The sequence below is a fragment of the Ailuropoda melanoleuca genome, chromosome 20 (genome assembly GCF_002007445.2).
Source record: "Ailuropoda melanoleuca isolate Jingjing chromosome 20, ASM200744v2, whole genome shotgun sequence".
In the NCBI taxonomy this organism is placed as follows: Eukaryota; Metazoa; Chordata; class Mammalia; order Carnivora; family Ursidae; genus Ailuropoda; species Ailuropoda melanoleuca.
The window spans coordinates 29,595,984-29,611,185 of record NC_048237.1 but is presented as its reverse complement, the minus strand read 5'-3'; the positions used below and the strand labels follow the sequence as shown (position 1 = coordinate 29,611,185).

Here is a 15,202-nt window from a genome sequence, read left to right as displayed (position 1 = left end):
GCGCGCAGCTGACGCCACCACCCGGCGTCCGGCTAGGCGCTGGACGTGGGCGAGCGGGCGCAGGCGCAGTGTAGTGAGCACTCCCGAGCGCGGGAAGTGGCTGTGCGCGGGCGTTTGCAGCGCCGCTTTCCTCAGTGGTGGAGGTCGGTCCGGTGGGTGAGTACTCCTTCCCGCTGTCGGTGTCCGTGTCGCGCACCGAAGAGAAGCATATCCTTTTCCCGGCTTATTGTCTGACAGACCCTCTGTTATATCTTGTTTGTGCCGCTCGTGTGGGGGAAAAGGGGCCGCCGAGAGACTAACTTCTCTTCTCCATCAGCCACGGTCTTTCCTCACCTTTAAAATAATATTAGCGTTTATAAAACATTTTTCGGTAGGTAGAAGAAAAGATGCCTGCCACACAGAAGCCGATGAGATTTGGACATACAGAGGGACACACGGATGTCTGTTTTGATGATTTGGGGAGGTAAGGTGCTTTGAAAAACAAAAAGAACGTTTCGGGTACTGTTAAGTATTTTTGTTGTTATATGTGAGAGAAGTAGTTTGCCTGAAATGACTCACCCAGATAGAGAGAAATAAGGCTGAAATCGAAAATGGCACATGTATTTTCCTTAGATTTATTGTTCGATTCGTATCGACGTTGTAGTTTTAGTATCTCGAAAAGGTTAACGAGTGTAAAATCTTATTTCCAGAGGAGTTGGAAAGATGTGACTTTTCCCCCATATTTTCCTTTTGTTGACATCCTCTCTGTGTCCCACATTATTATTCTGTCAGATCACTAGCTGCCTACTTGTCAAATTCAGTGGCCCGTTCTATCTTTCCTTGGCTTTTGCGATGCTATTTCGTTTTTTCAATATTGTTTTTAACCCTTTGACCGCTTTTTTAAAGTTAATTAACTTGTTTAAATTAACATGTAATGTATTATTAGGTTCAGAAGTCGAGGTCAGTGATTCATCAGTCTTACGTAATACCCAGATATAATCCTTAATGTCCATCACTCAGTTACCCCATCCATCCTTCTGACAGATTTTTTTTCCAACTTATTTTCTCTGCTTGATTGCTAAATTGTGATAGTTTCCCAGAACCCTGGTCTCTTTTATCTTTTTAAGTCCCATTCCTCTCTAGTACCATCCAGTTGTGTGACTTCCAGTGTCGCTCCTGTATTGATTCATTCATTGAAAAAATATTTGTGTGTCAAGTCTGGTGGAGGCTAGAGATACAGCAGTACAAAGCACAGTCTGTTCCTTAATTAACCTTAAAGTCTTTTTAAATTGACAGACATTGAGCACAAATTAATCACGAAAGTAAATGTATATTTAGAAAAAATAAGTGATAGTGCAATGATGAGCATATTTGAAGGGAAGTTGATACAGCTTGAGGAGGCAGGGAAGGTTTCTCGGAGGCATTGTTTCTTGAGATGAGATCTGAAGATCGCGTAGGCATTAGGGAGTAAAAAGAGATGGGGTGGTGATGGCAGTGAGGTGGTGGCGGCAGCATTCCAAACAGAGGGAACATTACAGAATTTCAGTGGGGGTTGGGACCATGCTCAAAGGACTGAAAGAAAGCTAGCGATGCCAAAATGTAGAGTGTGATACAGAGGCTGATGAGAGATGAATCTATGAAGGCAGGTAGTGGGCATCCTATGCAGGACTTTCTGGGCTTTATTAAGGAATCTTGTTTTTATTCTAAAAGCAGTAGGAATGTATTAAAAATTTGAAGCAGAGAGATGTGATCAGACTCTTGTTTTTGAGAAGTTACCCGGAGAATGAATTGGAGAAGTAGAAGTGGATGCAGAAAGACTGGGTATCTGTATTAGTCTGGTGGAATATGATGGAAGCTTGGCCTAGAGAAGATGTTTATGGAAAAAAGAGGATACATTCAGAAAATACTTAAAAGGTAGAATCAATAGAATGGATCAGACATTAAAGATGGAGGAGAGGGAGATGTATGGGATAACATCCGTCTTTCTGGATGTTAATTTGGGGAAATGATGGTGCCATTCATGATATCTGAAATGTTTGGAGAGGAGTTTATTTCAGAGGTAGAATGAGGGTGGAGATTATGAGTTTACATTTGGACATGTGCAGTATTTCTTTGAGCTCAACTAGAGATGTAGGCAGTTGGATAAATGGGTCAAAAGCTAAGAGAAGAAATGTGAGCTAGAGATAGAAATCTATATCTTTTTAAAAAAATGTTTGAGAGAGAATGTGAGAGAGCGAGCACAAGCAAGTGGGGTGGCAGGCAGAGGGAGATTGAGAAGCAGACTCTGCACTGAGCAGGGAGCACCGTGTGGGACTCAATCCCAGGACCCTGGGATCATGACCTGAGCCGAAGGCAGACGCTTAACTGAGCCACCCAGGCACCTTAGAAATCTATATCTTTTGCTGATGCCTCCTGGAGTGCAGGATTGAGGTCCTGGCTGGAAATCTAAATGTGGAAGTTATCAGTAAGTAGATATTTAATGCTATGAACTTGGATGCAGTCACCTCGGGTGGGAGTAAATGTAAAGAAAAAAAGCCTTCAAGGGCTAAGCCCTGGGACACTCCAGAATATTTAGAGATCAAGTTAGAGAGGAAGATCCAGCTAAGGAGACTAAGAAAAGGTGAACGGAAAAGTAGAAAACCAGGAGACAAGAATGATGTCTAGAAGGCAAATGAAATATAAGCATTTTAAGGAGAAGGAAATAATAAACTTTGCCAAATGCTGGTGGGTCAAGTTGAGGACTGAGAATCCACCATTAGATTTAGTGATGTGGAGGCATTAGATGAGCTTGAGCTGCTTTTATGGAGTGGTAAGAATGAAAACCTTGTCACAGTGGATTCAAGAAAATAGAAAGGAAGGAATTGGAGTTAGGCTGACACGCAAAGAGTAAGGGTAGTTGAATAGGAATGTGAGGTCAGGAAAGGTCTTTGTTTTAAGGTGAGAAATACAGTATATGTATGAGTGGGAATGATTCAACAAAGAGGGATAAGTTGATGTTAGAATAGAAAGAGGGAGAATTGCTGGAGTGATGGCCTTCAGTAGATGAGAGGGGCTACAATATAGTGCACAGGGGGAGAGAGTGGCCAAAGATAGGAGCATGGTCAAATTCACAAGTGGAAGGAAGGAGCACCTAGGTGGGATGGGGAGAACATGCAGCCAATTTCTATAGACTGCTTCTGTTTTCTGCTTCTGCTTCTGTTTCATTAGTCAAGAGTGGGGAGGCAATGAAGGTTTGAAGAAAGAGGAGTAGATATGAGAGAGATGATTAGAAGTGAGGGAAAGCTGAAAGGCCTAGGGACATATTAGTTGGAATACTGGCAGCACTAAAGGCCTATTATGTTAGTGATCATGAATTTAAAGTGAGACCAGGGGCGCCTGGGTAGCGCAGTCGCAGTTGTTAAGCGTCTGCCTTGGGCTCAGGGCGTGATCCCGGCGTTCCGGGATTGAGTCCCACATAGGGCTCCTCCACTGGGAGCCTGCTTCTTCCTCTCCCACTCCCCGTGCTGTGTTCCCTCTCTCCCTGGCTGTCTCTCCGTCACATAAATAAATAAAATCTTTAAAAAAAGAAAGTGAGACCAGACAACCCAGTTGTGTGGTTTTCTCTAACCATGTTTAGCTCTGCAAGTGCAAATTTTTTTTTTTTTTAAGATTTTATTTACTTATTTGAGAGAGAGAGAGAGAGCACAAACAGGGTAAGGGCAGAGGGAGAGGGAGAAGCAGTCTCCTCGCTGAGCAGGGAGCCCGACGGTGGGGCTCCATCCCAGGACCCCAGGATCATGACCTGAGCCCAGGGCAGATGCTTAACCAATGGAGCTACCCAGATGCCCCAAGTGCAAACTTATTAATAGGCATAGAGATGGATTTAACCAGGGTTGGGGTTTTGCCAGGTAAGTATGACACAGTGAAAGAGGACCAGAGAGTTTGAGGATGAGGCAAAGGAGTGATTTTAAGGCCAGGCTGTGGAATCTAAGCCAGATTAGGAGGAATGTGAGAATTTGAAGGGAATGAGAGACAGTGAGGAAGTAGTTTCAGTAGATTATAGATCCTAATAGAATTAAAAAATCGTTGAAGTTAAGATATTAAGGTGAAAAGATAAGTGATTAGGATGATTGAAATTGAAATTATGAAGCAGTTGCAATATTGATAAAGACAAAATCTATGCTATGACCCTGGGAGTTTGGGGATGAGGTGGAGGATAAGGTTTTGTATAAGGTTTTGTCTCCATGGATACTGAAAATACTAAGAATTATGATAAGAATAGTGTTGTTAGAGAATGACAATGAGCCTTGTGCTAAATATCCTTAGGGACCATGGGAGATTTCTCTTAAGGATTTGTAAGTGACCTCTTAGAAGTTTTTTGTCCTTTTTTTTTTTTTTTAAGACTTTTTTTATTTATTTGACAGAGAGAGATAGACAGCCCGCAAGAGAGGGAACACAAGCAGGGCGAGTGGAAGAGGAAGAAGCAGGCTCCCAGTGGAGCCGGGAGCCCAATGCAGGGCTTGATCCCAGGACCCTGGGATCAGGCCCTGAGCCGAAGGCAGACACTTAACGACTGAGCCACCCAGGCGCCCCAGTTTTTTTGTTTTTGTTTTTAATAGTAGGTTGTAGCAAAAGAATGGAAGTGGTAGTGAAGGGCAAACTTTTTTTTTTTTAAGATTTTATTTATTCATTTGAGAGAGACAGGCAGAGAGAGCACAAGCAGGGGGAGAGGCAGAAGGAGAGGGAGAAGCAGACTCCATGCTGAGCTGGGAGCCCGACATAGGGCTGGATCCCGGGACCTGGAGATCATGACCCAAGCCGAAGGCAGACCCTCAACCATCTGAGCCACCCAGGTGCCCCGGAAGGGTCTCAGTTTTTAAAATTTATTTTCAATAGATAAATCTTAGCATTTTTACAGGTTCTGTTTTTTTACCTGTAGTCAGAGTGCCCTTTTTAATAGTAAGCCCTTCAATATTTTTAAAATTTATTTTATCATTTTTTTTAGTTCTTTGATATTTTTAAAGACAAAATTCATCAAGTAAGTTGTGGTTTCTTTGAATGTTTCACAAATTTTAAGCTTACTCAATTTAATATGCTGGCACAGAACATAAAGTTATACAATTAAAAAAGGAGTTCCCTCAGAAGATTCTTCTCACAGGTCAAGATATTCCAGAGTACAATTAACAAATTTCAAAATTATATCATTCACTCTTTCAGCCTTTAATGTACAGTTTGTTCAATTCTTACTTGCTTTTGTAGGGATATATTTTAGTTTCTTCCTGTGCATAAGCTTTGTTTTCATTAACTGCATTTTACTAAAAGCTTCAAAGCCTTAAGTTGAATGCTTAAATTAAAGATTGTTAACTGATTTTGAGCAAGATGCAACTAAGAGTTACGGAACTTGTTTCCAGTAATAATAATACTGTCATTATAGGGCACCTAGGTTTTGTAAAGTTACTCTTCATGAGATAACTTGGTGATGGGCATTAAGGAGGGCACTTGATGTGATGAGCACTGGATGTTATAAGCAACTGATGAATCATTGAACACTACATCTAAAACTAATGATGTACTATATGTTGGCTAATTGAATTTAAATTTAAAAAAGTCACTTCAAAGACTCAAATATTTAAAAATCTAATTGATGATAGGCAGAAGAGAAAACATCTTATGCAATGCTGAAGTATTTTTGTGTATTTAATATCAGTTTGTGACAAAAATTTTGTTGTTATCCTGGGTAGAAATAAAATGATCTCAAAATTAGACAACTGTGGCTTCTGTGTTGATTGGTACATTATCACAGTGCATTTGGTTTTGAATTATACTTTCAATTCGAAGTACATATGTGTTTCATAGATTTCTTAATTCAGTAAGTACATTGTTTTTGCTACAGTGCTATGCTCAACCAAAATGTATATTACTGTAAAAATTAAGAATTTTATCTTTAGCACTGAACATTTCAAATGAAGTTAGATAGAATTCCCAATAATGTTAGATGTTTCACTGCCACAGAATAAACTTCTAGAAGCTTTACTTTTTTTTCCATGAGCTGAAGAGAAAACTAAACCATTGTTGGAATTAATCTGACTGATTTTCTATTTAAACCCTCTGATGACATTGAGATAAAACCAGTATCATTTAACTGTTAGAAAAATTACTAATGGAGACAACATATTTATAGCTATAACTTTACTTCATACTTGGATTAGAAAACTTAAAATATTGGGGCGCCTGGGTGGCACAGCGGTTAAGCGTCTGCCTTCGGCTCAGGGCGTGATCCCGGCGTTATGGGATCCGAGCCCCACATCAGGCTCCTCTGCTGTGAGCCTGCTTCTTCCTCTCCCGCTCCCCCGCTTGTGTTCCCTCTCTTGCTGGCTGTCTCTATCTCTGTCGACTAAATAAATAAAATCTTAAAAAAAAAAAAAGAAATGTAAAAAAAAAAAAAACAAAAAAACTTAAAATATAAGATGAACAAAATTAATTTAGAACCACTGTCGTCTGTTTTAATGCTGCACTGTTCAGTAAGATAGCCACTAGTCACAAGTGGCTATTTAGATTTTAATTAAAGTTAACTAAATTTAAAATTCAGTTCCTCAGTTGCATGAGTCACATTTTAAGCCACATTTTAATTGCTCAGGAGCCTGATATAGACTATTTCCATCCTCTAAGAAAGTTCTTTTGGACAGTACTGAATTATGAAAAGTCATGCCTGACAAGATGCAGACTCACTTTCTGCAGCTGTAGAAACATGGTTTTCAGGGAGTCGCAAGATAATTACTAACTTACAAAGTAAGTGCTCAGGTTTCTTCAGGAATTTTGTGTCTTCTGACTTTCTGGTGGTTGGTGTCATCACTCCAGCCCCCATGGTAAACATCAACTAACATTTTGTTCATGTTACATTTCCATTATCAACTTCTTTTTTTTTTTAAGATTTTTTTTTTTTTAATTTGACAGAGAGAGACAAGCCAGCAAGAGAGGGAACACAAGCAGGGGGAGTGGGAGAGGAAAAGGCAGGCTCCTAGTGGAGAAGCCTGATGTGGGGCTCAATCCCAGAATGCTAGGATCACGCCCTGAGCCGAAGGCAGACGCTTAACTACTCGCCACCCAGGCACCCCTCCATTATCAACTTCTTGAGAAGCAGAAATTTAGTATTAATTTTTTGTTAAACATGTACTTGATAGCTTTTTTTAAAAGTTGCTACAGAAAGGTATTTTATTAAAAGGCATAATCAATAATAAAATAAACATTTAATTTTATTCCTACAGTAAATGACAAAAACACTGTCAGAAGAATGCTCAGACTACTCTAAAAGCTCAACTCAATTGTTTAACTTAACTATTTCTTGCATGTATTTCTCATTAATTCCACTGTATTTCACTATAATTTTCCATTGATACCACCAACTGGCACCTGCAACTTTCTGCATCTCTTCGCTGGCTGGCATAGTGCACCAAATAGTCACTAGGGACAGCAGTATGAATTACTTACCCCATCACCACTGAAGACTGAAAGAAATTGCTCTCTGTAGGGCCTCTTGACTGACTTCACTTTGGTTTTCATCCATTAGCACCTGTTGTCTGTGAAAAGAGATATTAGTTATGTTGCATCAAGAAAGGATTGGTATGGGGAGATGGGTTATCATTTGTCTTTCAGATTTACCTATGTTATAAAGTGAGAATTCTATTCATTGTACATGTTTCACTACTAAACAAGATCACGGCAGAAGCTGGAAGTGCAAAGAAGTCTGTCAAACCCACCCAACCAATTTTGATGCAAATATAACTAATTTTTTTTAAGATACTACATTTTATTTATTTTTTTAAAGTTTATGTATTTTTTTAGTAACCTCTATACTCAACATGGGGCTCGAATTCACGACCCGAGGTCAAGAGTCACATACTCTTCCGACTGAGCCAGCCAGGTGCCCCAATACTAATATGTCTTAAAAAAAATCAAGGATGGATTCTAAACCAGCTGGATGCATAAATCAGGGATGTCTTAGGCTGGGGCGCCTGGTGGCTCAGTCAGTTAAGCGCCTGCCTTCAGCTCAGGTCATGATCCCAGGGTCCTAGTCATGATCCGAGCCCTGCATCGGGCTCCCTGCCCAGCAAGGAGTCTGCTTCTTGCTCTGCCTCTTCCCCAGGCTTGTGCTTTCTCTCTTGCTCTCTCCCTCTCTCTCAAGTAAATAAATAAAATCTTTGAAAAAAAAAGAATGTCCTAGGCAAAAAGACTAATGGTCCTTCTATTTATTTCCTGTAGAAGGGAGTCCTTACTCTTGCATTAAGATCATTGTAAATAGGGGGCGCCTGGGTGGAACAGCGGTTAAGCATCTGCCTTTGGCTCAGGGCGTGATCCCGGCGTTATGGGATCGAGTCCCACATCAGGCTCTTCTGCTATGAGCCTGCTTCTTCCTCTCCCACTCCCCCTACTTGTGTTCCCTCTCTCGATGGCTGTCTCTATCTCTGTGAAATAAATAAATAAAATCTTTAAAAAAAAAAAAAAAGATCATTGTAAATAGGATGACCCCCAATCTGCATTTTCTTTCTCAACTTCTTGTACTGTCTGATTTAAGTGAACTCCCCCATATTTTACTAACTTCATATTTTGGTTCATGTGGTTTCCTGTTTGGAACTGCTCTTTTCACCAATCTCAGCATATCCAGTTCTGCTTGCCCTGTTTGCCCTTTGACTTCCCAGTGTAGATACCACCTTTCTTACGAACCTCTACAGTTCTTTATGTGACTTTTCTTTGCCATTTGCCATGTTATTTTTGTATTTTGTTTGCTTTTGTTTGTATCAGGACACATACAGATAGGACACATACCAAATGAATAAAAGCACCAGGAAGAAACAAGATTTGAGAGATACAGATGGCCATTTGAATAATCAGCTTTGGATAATTGAGCTCTTGCATCCATGCACTTATTCATTCAACAGACATTTATCAAGGCTTCTGTATGTCAGAGATTGCTTTGTGCTAGAGGCACAATGGTAAGCAAGGTAGACCTGGTTCCTGTTGTTAACAGAGATTACCCATTCATCTTTCTTACATTATTACAGATAAAGAATTTTATGCCAAGGAGAAATTGTAGGGGACATTAAATTCACCTTTCATTTTATAGGGTAGGAGATTAGCAGGCCTTGTTATTGAGGTTTATGTATGTAAAATGAGAAAACATTGACTAACACTTTGATTTTATTGAAAAAAAGATAAAGAACTCCAAAAAAATTAATAGGCTTGAAACTGGTTGACTTTTTTTTTTCTTTTCTAAAAGTTGGATGACCTTTTAATGAATGTGTTTCCTTCACAGTTATATTGTGACTTGTGGAAGTGATGGTGATGTGAGGATTTGGGAAGACTTGGATGATGATGATCCTAAGTCCATTAACGTTGGAGAAAAGGCATATTCATGTGCTTTGAAGGTATTAAAAACATTTATAGCGACCGATGAGAAATGATACTGCTGTGTGAATTTTATGTATGGGTGAAGAATATTTTTGTTGAAGTTTTGAATGTAGGTGTAGTTTTTGTTTGTTTCTTTTATGAAATAATATTCAAATATGCATAATAATGCCATAAACTGCCTGAAATTTTTACAAGTAAAATCTGAATCTGAGTGGGTTTAAAATCTGAATCTAAAATCTGAATGGTTTATTAAAGGTGATTAATGGTTTATTAATGTAAACCAATTAAAATATTTGCAAGAAGTTATTCTTCTTTTGAGATGTTCCCTTCTTTTCCCTTTGAGAGAAAACTCCATGGCATTTTCAGGTTTTTAGTTCACTAATCTAGACAACTAATTACACTAGAAAAGAGGAGTATTTTAACTTTTTCAAGATACATACATGTTTCATGTTTCTAATGTTTTATGTAAGGTAAATATGGGAAAGATATGTAGGTTATTTGGAGAATGGAGACATGTTTTCAGAAGGCCTTTGCAAACTAAGTATCTAAAAACCACTATGCTTTTTATTTGTGATGAATTTTAAATAGAGTGTATTGTATTTGTGTAGAAAAATATTTTCACAGAATTCATGTTTTTTTCAAACTCAGGCTCATTAATGTAGATGAATGAGATGGTTTTTAGATACTTTAGATATTTTTTTTTAAATGGTCATAGCGGGGGCGCCTGGGTGGCGCAGTCGTTGAGCGTCTGCCTTTGGCTCAGGGCGTGATCCCATCGTCGTGGGATCGAGCCCCACTTCAGGCTCCTCCGCTGTGAGCCTGCTTCTTCCTCTCCCACTCCCCCTGCTTGTGTTCCCTCTCTCGCTGGCTGTCTCTATCTCTGTCAAGTAAATAAATAAAATCTTTAAAAAAAAAAAATGGTCATAGCGGCGTTTAGGTGGCGCAGTCAGTTAAGCTTCCAACTCTTGGTTTCGGCTCTGGTTGTGGTCTCAGGGTCGTGAGCTTGAGCCCTGTGTCAGACTCCGTGCTCAGCGTGGAGTCTGCTTGAGTTTCTCTCTCCCTCTCCCTCCCCCTCCTGCTCATGCTCGTGCGTGCGCAAGCACGTGCTCTCTCTCTCAAATAAGTAAATAAATCTTAAAAAAAAAAATAAAATGGTCATATATAATGGTAAATATGTTCCCAGAAGGAAAAATATAAATGACCAACATATATTTGATACAAGTTTAATTTCACTAATAAGCAAAGAAGTACAAATTAAATAATTGGATTTTTTTTCTATCAGATTGGCAAGGATGAAAAATATTGCTAAGTCCAGTAATAGTGAGGGTTTGGAGAAGTATTTGTAAAGGAAAAACACTCTCCCATCTTTTTCCTTTATACTCACACTACTACCTTCCTCATAACACTTCCAACACCAGATGTGTGGGTTTTTTCCCCTACACCAAGCAATTCTCTGTAATACTGGGTGGGTGTCCTATAGTTTAGTTCAATTCGGACACTGACAGGAGTGAGCCCAGACCTTATAGGTCAGGGGCTCAGTTGCATGAGACTGCCCCCTCTTTAGATAACAGTTGCAAGCAGTAGGTCCCCAGGTCACCCACAGCATCTGTCCTACTTGGCTATAAATCAGAGGTTCCCACGACCCCCTCCTTCGAGGCAATCTTTTGCTTGAACAGCTCACAGAATTCAGGGAAACTCCTACCAGTTCATTATATTGTGAAATATAAATAAAGGATACAGGTAAACAGCCAGATGAAGAGATACATAGGATAAGGTCTAAAAGGCTCTTTTTTTCCCCATAGAGTTGGGGTCCACCACTCTCCTGTTAACGGAGATGTGTTCACCACCCCAGAAGCTCCTTGAACCCTATACCATTAGGATTTTTATGGAGGCTTCATTACATTGGCATGATTGATTATTAACTCAGTTTCCAGCCCTTCTCCCTTTCCTGGATGATGATGGGATAAGGCTGAAAGTTCCAAGCTTCTAATCATGGTTTGATTTTTCTGATGACCAGCCCTCATCTTGAAGCTGTCTAGGAGCCCACCAAGAATTGCCAACTTAGAACAAAAGACATTTCTATCACCCAGGAAATTTCAAGGGATTTAGGAGCTTGTGTCAGGAACCGGGATCAAAGACCAAATGTTAGAGCAAAAGCTGCTCCTGGTAATCTTATCACTTAGGAATTACAAGGGTTTTAGGAACTCTGTGCCAGGAATGGGAGGCAGAGACCAATATGTATTTTCCCTATTTTATAGTATTGCACAACAGTTGCTGAAAGTGTAACTGGGGAGTTTTGTTTTTCTGATTTTTATGTTTTTGGGGGAGAAGGGGCAGAGAAAGGAGAGAAAGAATCTTAAGTAGGCTCCACGCAGGGCTCCATCTCACAAGCCTGAGATCATGACCGAGCTGAAATCAAGTCAGATGCTTAACCAACTGAGCCACCTGGGGAGCTTTTTAAGAAGTAAATTGAGGGGGGGGGGCGCCTGGGTGGCACAGCGGTTAAGCGTCTGCCTTCGGCTCAGGGCGTGATCCCGGCGTTACGGGATCGAGCCCCACATCAGGCTCTTCCGCTATGAGTCTGCTTCTTCCTCTCCCACTCCCCCTGCTTGTGTTCCCTCTCTCGCTGGCTGTCTCTATCTCTGTCGAATAAATAAATAAAATCTTTAAAAAAAAAAAAAGTAAATTGAGGGGGGCGCCTGGGTGGCACAGCGGTTAAGCATCTGCCTTCGGCTCAGGGTGTGTTCCTGGCGTTATGGGATCGAGCCCCATCAGGCTCCTCCGCTATGAGCCTGCTTCTTCCTCTCCCACTCCCCTTGCTTGTGTTCCCTCTCTCACTGGCTGTCTCCTTCTCTGTCGAATAAATAAATAAAATCTTTAAAAAAAAAAAAAAAGAAGTAAATTGAGGGGTGCCTGGGTGGCTCAGTGGTTGAGCGACCTACTCTTGATTTCAGCCCTGTTCATGATCTCAGGGTCGTGGGATGGAGCCCCATGTCAGGCTCCGTGCTTGTAGTCCACATGGAGTTTTCTTGTCCCTCTCCCTCTGCTCCTCACATCTTCCCCTGCCCTCACTTGCACTCTCTCAAATTAAAAAAAGGGGGGAGTAAATTCATACTGTGTATCAAACTTGTAAGCACATGGTCATTTCTGGCTATTTACCTTGAGGAAATTCTTACACACTTTAATATTTAGTGAAGGATATTAGTAAAACAATTGTTTATAATAGCAAAAGTTGGAACTAATTGAAGTGTCCTTCAGGAGAGAATTTGTTTTGTAAAGTTTTTTTTTAAAGATTTTATTTATTTATTTGAGAGATGGCAAGAGAAAGCACTTGGTGGTAGCAAGAAGAGGGAGAAGCAGGCTCCCCACTGAGCAGGGAGCCTGACCTGGACTGGGGTTGGATCCCAGGACCCCGGGATCATGACCTGAGCCGAAGGCAGATGCTTAACCAACTGAACCACCCAGGCACCCCTGTTTTATAAATTTTGGTAGACCCATGTAATGTATTACTATGCAGCCACCAAAAAAAAAAAAAAGTGCGTGCTGTATATCTTCATCTGCAAAGATATTTACAGTGAGTTGAAAAATGAAAAACAGTTGCAGAGTAGTCTGTATTGTGTAGTCTTATGTTTGTTAAAGTAAAAGATATGTATATACATAAATGTATATAAGAAAGTTAGAAAGACTTAACCCCAAAACGTTAACGGAGGTTACTTCAAAAGAGTAAGGAAGCTCATTCTTTGCCCAGAACAATTTCATATTGTTATTTTTCTTCTATAGTATGTATGCACTGCGTTTGTGTATGAAAATAATGTAAAGAAGAAAAAAAGTGGTTTTGTAGTAGTTTCCTAGGGCAGCTGTAACAAATTTTCACAGACTTGGTGGGTTAAAATAAAAAATTATTGTCTCGCAGTTCAGAAGGCAAGATGCTTGAAATCAAGGTGTGGGCGGGTTAGCTCCTTTGGAGGCCCTGAGGGAGAGTGTTCCATGCCTCTCTCCTAGCTTCTGGTGCTTGCCACTTATACTCAGTGTTCCTTAGTTGGAAGATATATCACTCCAGTCTCTGCCTCCATCTTTACATTGCCTTCTTCTCTGTGTCTTTGTGTCTCAAATCTCTCCATTTTCTTAAAAGGACAGCAATCATTAGATTTAGATCCGTAACTTACTACATGTGCAAAGATCCTATTTCTAAATAAGACTACATTCACAAGTACTTGGGCTTAGGACTTAGGCATGTCTTTTGGGGGCCATTATTCAATCCACTACAAGTCTGATAGTCTGTGCTAAAATGTTTTCTTTGGCTTTAGGAATAGGGTTTATGGTACTTCATTGAAATGACATTACCAAATAGCCATGTGAGGCTGACAATTTTATAACAGATTTCATTTAAAATATAATTGCTTATAAATATACTTTCTGTTTTTGGAGTTGGTGGTACAGGAAAGTACAGTTAGATGTTTTGTTTGAGAACAAAGTGGAGAAAATGTCACTCTCCAAAATAGTGAAAATGAGATGAATCAGCTGGTAGTATTAGTTAATGCTTGCATAGTATTTTACATCGTCAAGGCCTTTTAACAAAGATATGGGGAAGTATGTGGAATTACCTCCATTCTATTCTTGGGAAAGTCAAAGCTCTGAGGAAGGTCAGGTGACACTGTTGGTAAGGAACACAGTGGGCTGGAGCTCAAGTCAGCCTGTGCTGGTATCCATTCCTCTCAGTCCACTAGGGAGAAGAGTGATCTGACCAGATCCCTGGTCCTTTGGCTGTTTTCTTTTTTTTAATTTTACTAGTTGATAAACTACTGATAGTGACTTGGTTTCCCAGTAGATTTGTTGGAAATTGACTTCAAAGCAAGTCCTTTATTCAGATCTCCTGGGTGAGTAAGTGCAGATATATACTTTAATATTTTCACGAGTAGAGGACCAGTTAATGTGTTGTTAAAGAATTACCAAAGAGCTAACCAAGGATGCTTAGTCAGATTCTTTTGAGAGATCTGTCTGCCAAATAAAGCACAGCCAGGTTGCAAAATTGCTGTACATGCACACAAATAGTTGGTGTTTCTGTAGTTTTGCCAAGGAACATGTAGCATCATCAGTGTTGTCTTGAGTTGGTTATAGTTTTTCCTTAATTCTCTTCTTGTTTTCACATTTAAGTTATTGTTAGTTTAGCTTCAACAGGATAGATTTAGTGTATTGTGGATTGTTTAATTACTTACAGTAGTTACAATGTAGGCATAAACAGTATTTTTCACCAATTTTCCAGTAATTGAAGATAAGTATATATTATAGCTCAAATCTGAATCATCTGTGCTGTTACTTGAACAGATGTGTGCATCCTCCCCAGTTTTCCTATATAGTAACGTGTCACTGTATTACTAAGTTCTTTTTCCACTGGAGTGGGAGCAGGTGCTGTAGAGAAGTGGAGGATCTTACATGTGCAAATAAGACTGAGACCTATTACTGTAGAATATTTATTAACAAACTAGTAATTTGTTTCTTTAGCAGTTATTGTTTAATCCAAATAAATTGACCATATGATTTATCAGAGTGTGTATGGCATTGGTAGACTATGATGTAGTCTGTCAGGACTTGGTTCCTCCTAGAGAGGTAATAAAATTAAGGTTCTAGGGCAGATACTTGACTTTTTATGATACTTAGCCAAAATCTACGCAAAGCAATGGTGTCTGCTGATCATTTTCAGATCCTAAAACTTTCTGTTTATGTATTGTTTTTATTATTATTATTATTTTTTTTTTTTTTAAAGATTTTATTTATTTATTCGACAGAGACAGAGACAGCCAGCGAGAGAAGGGAACACAAGCAGGGGGAGTGGGAGAGG

At 39.8% G+C, this 15,202-nt stretch overlaps 1 protein-coding gene across 1 annotated transcript in view; it reads left to right on the top strand.

The window, feature by feature from the left end:
* Nucleotides 1-40: 40 nt before the first annotated feature.
* WDHD1 (WD repeat and HMG-box DNA binding protein 1) overlaps nucleotides 41-15,202 on the top strand; it is a 57,820-nt gene continuing 42,658 nt past the window's right edge. Inside the window, exons 1-3 of the mRNA XM_034648685.1 lie at nucleotides 41-156; nucleotides 375-463; nucleotides 9,269-9,380. Coding sequence (XP_034504576.1) covers nucleotides 387-463; nucleotides 9,269-9,380 — 189 coding nt within the window. The 5' untranslated portion in view covers nucleotides 41-156; nucleotides 375-386. The remainder of the gene's footprint in view (nucleotides 157-374; nucleotides 464-9,268; nucleotides 9,381-15,202) is intronic.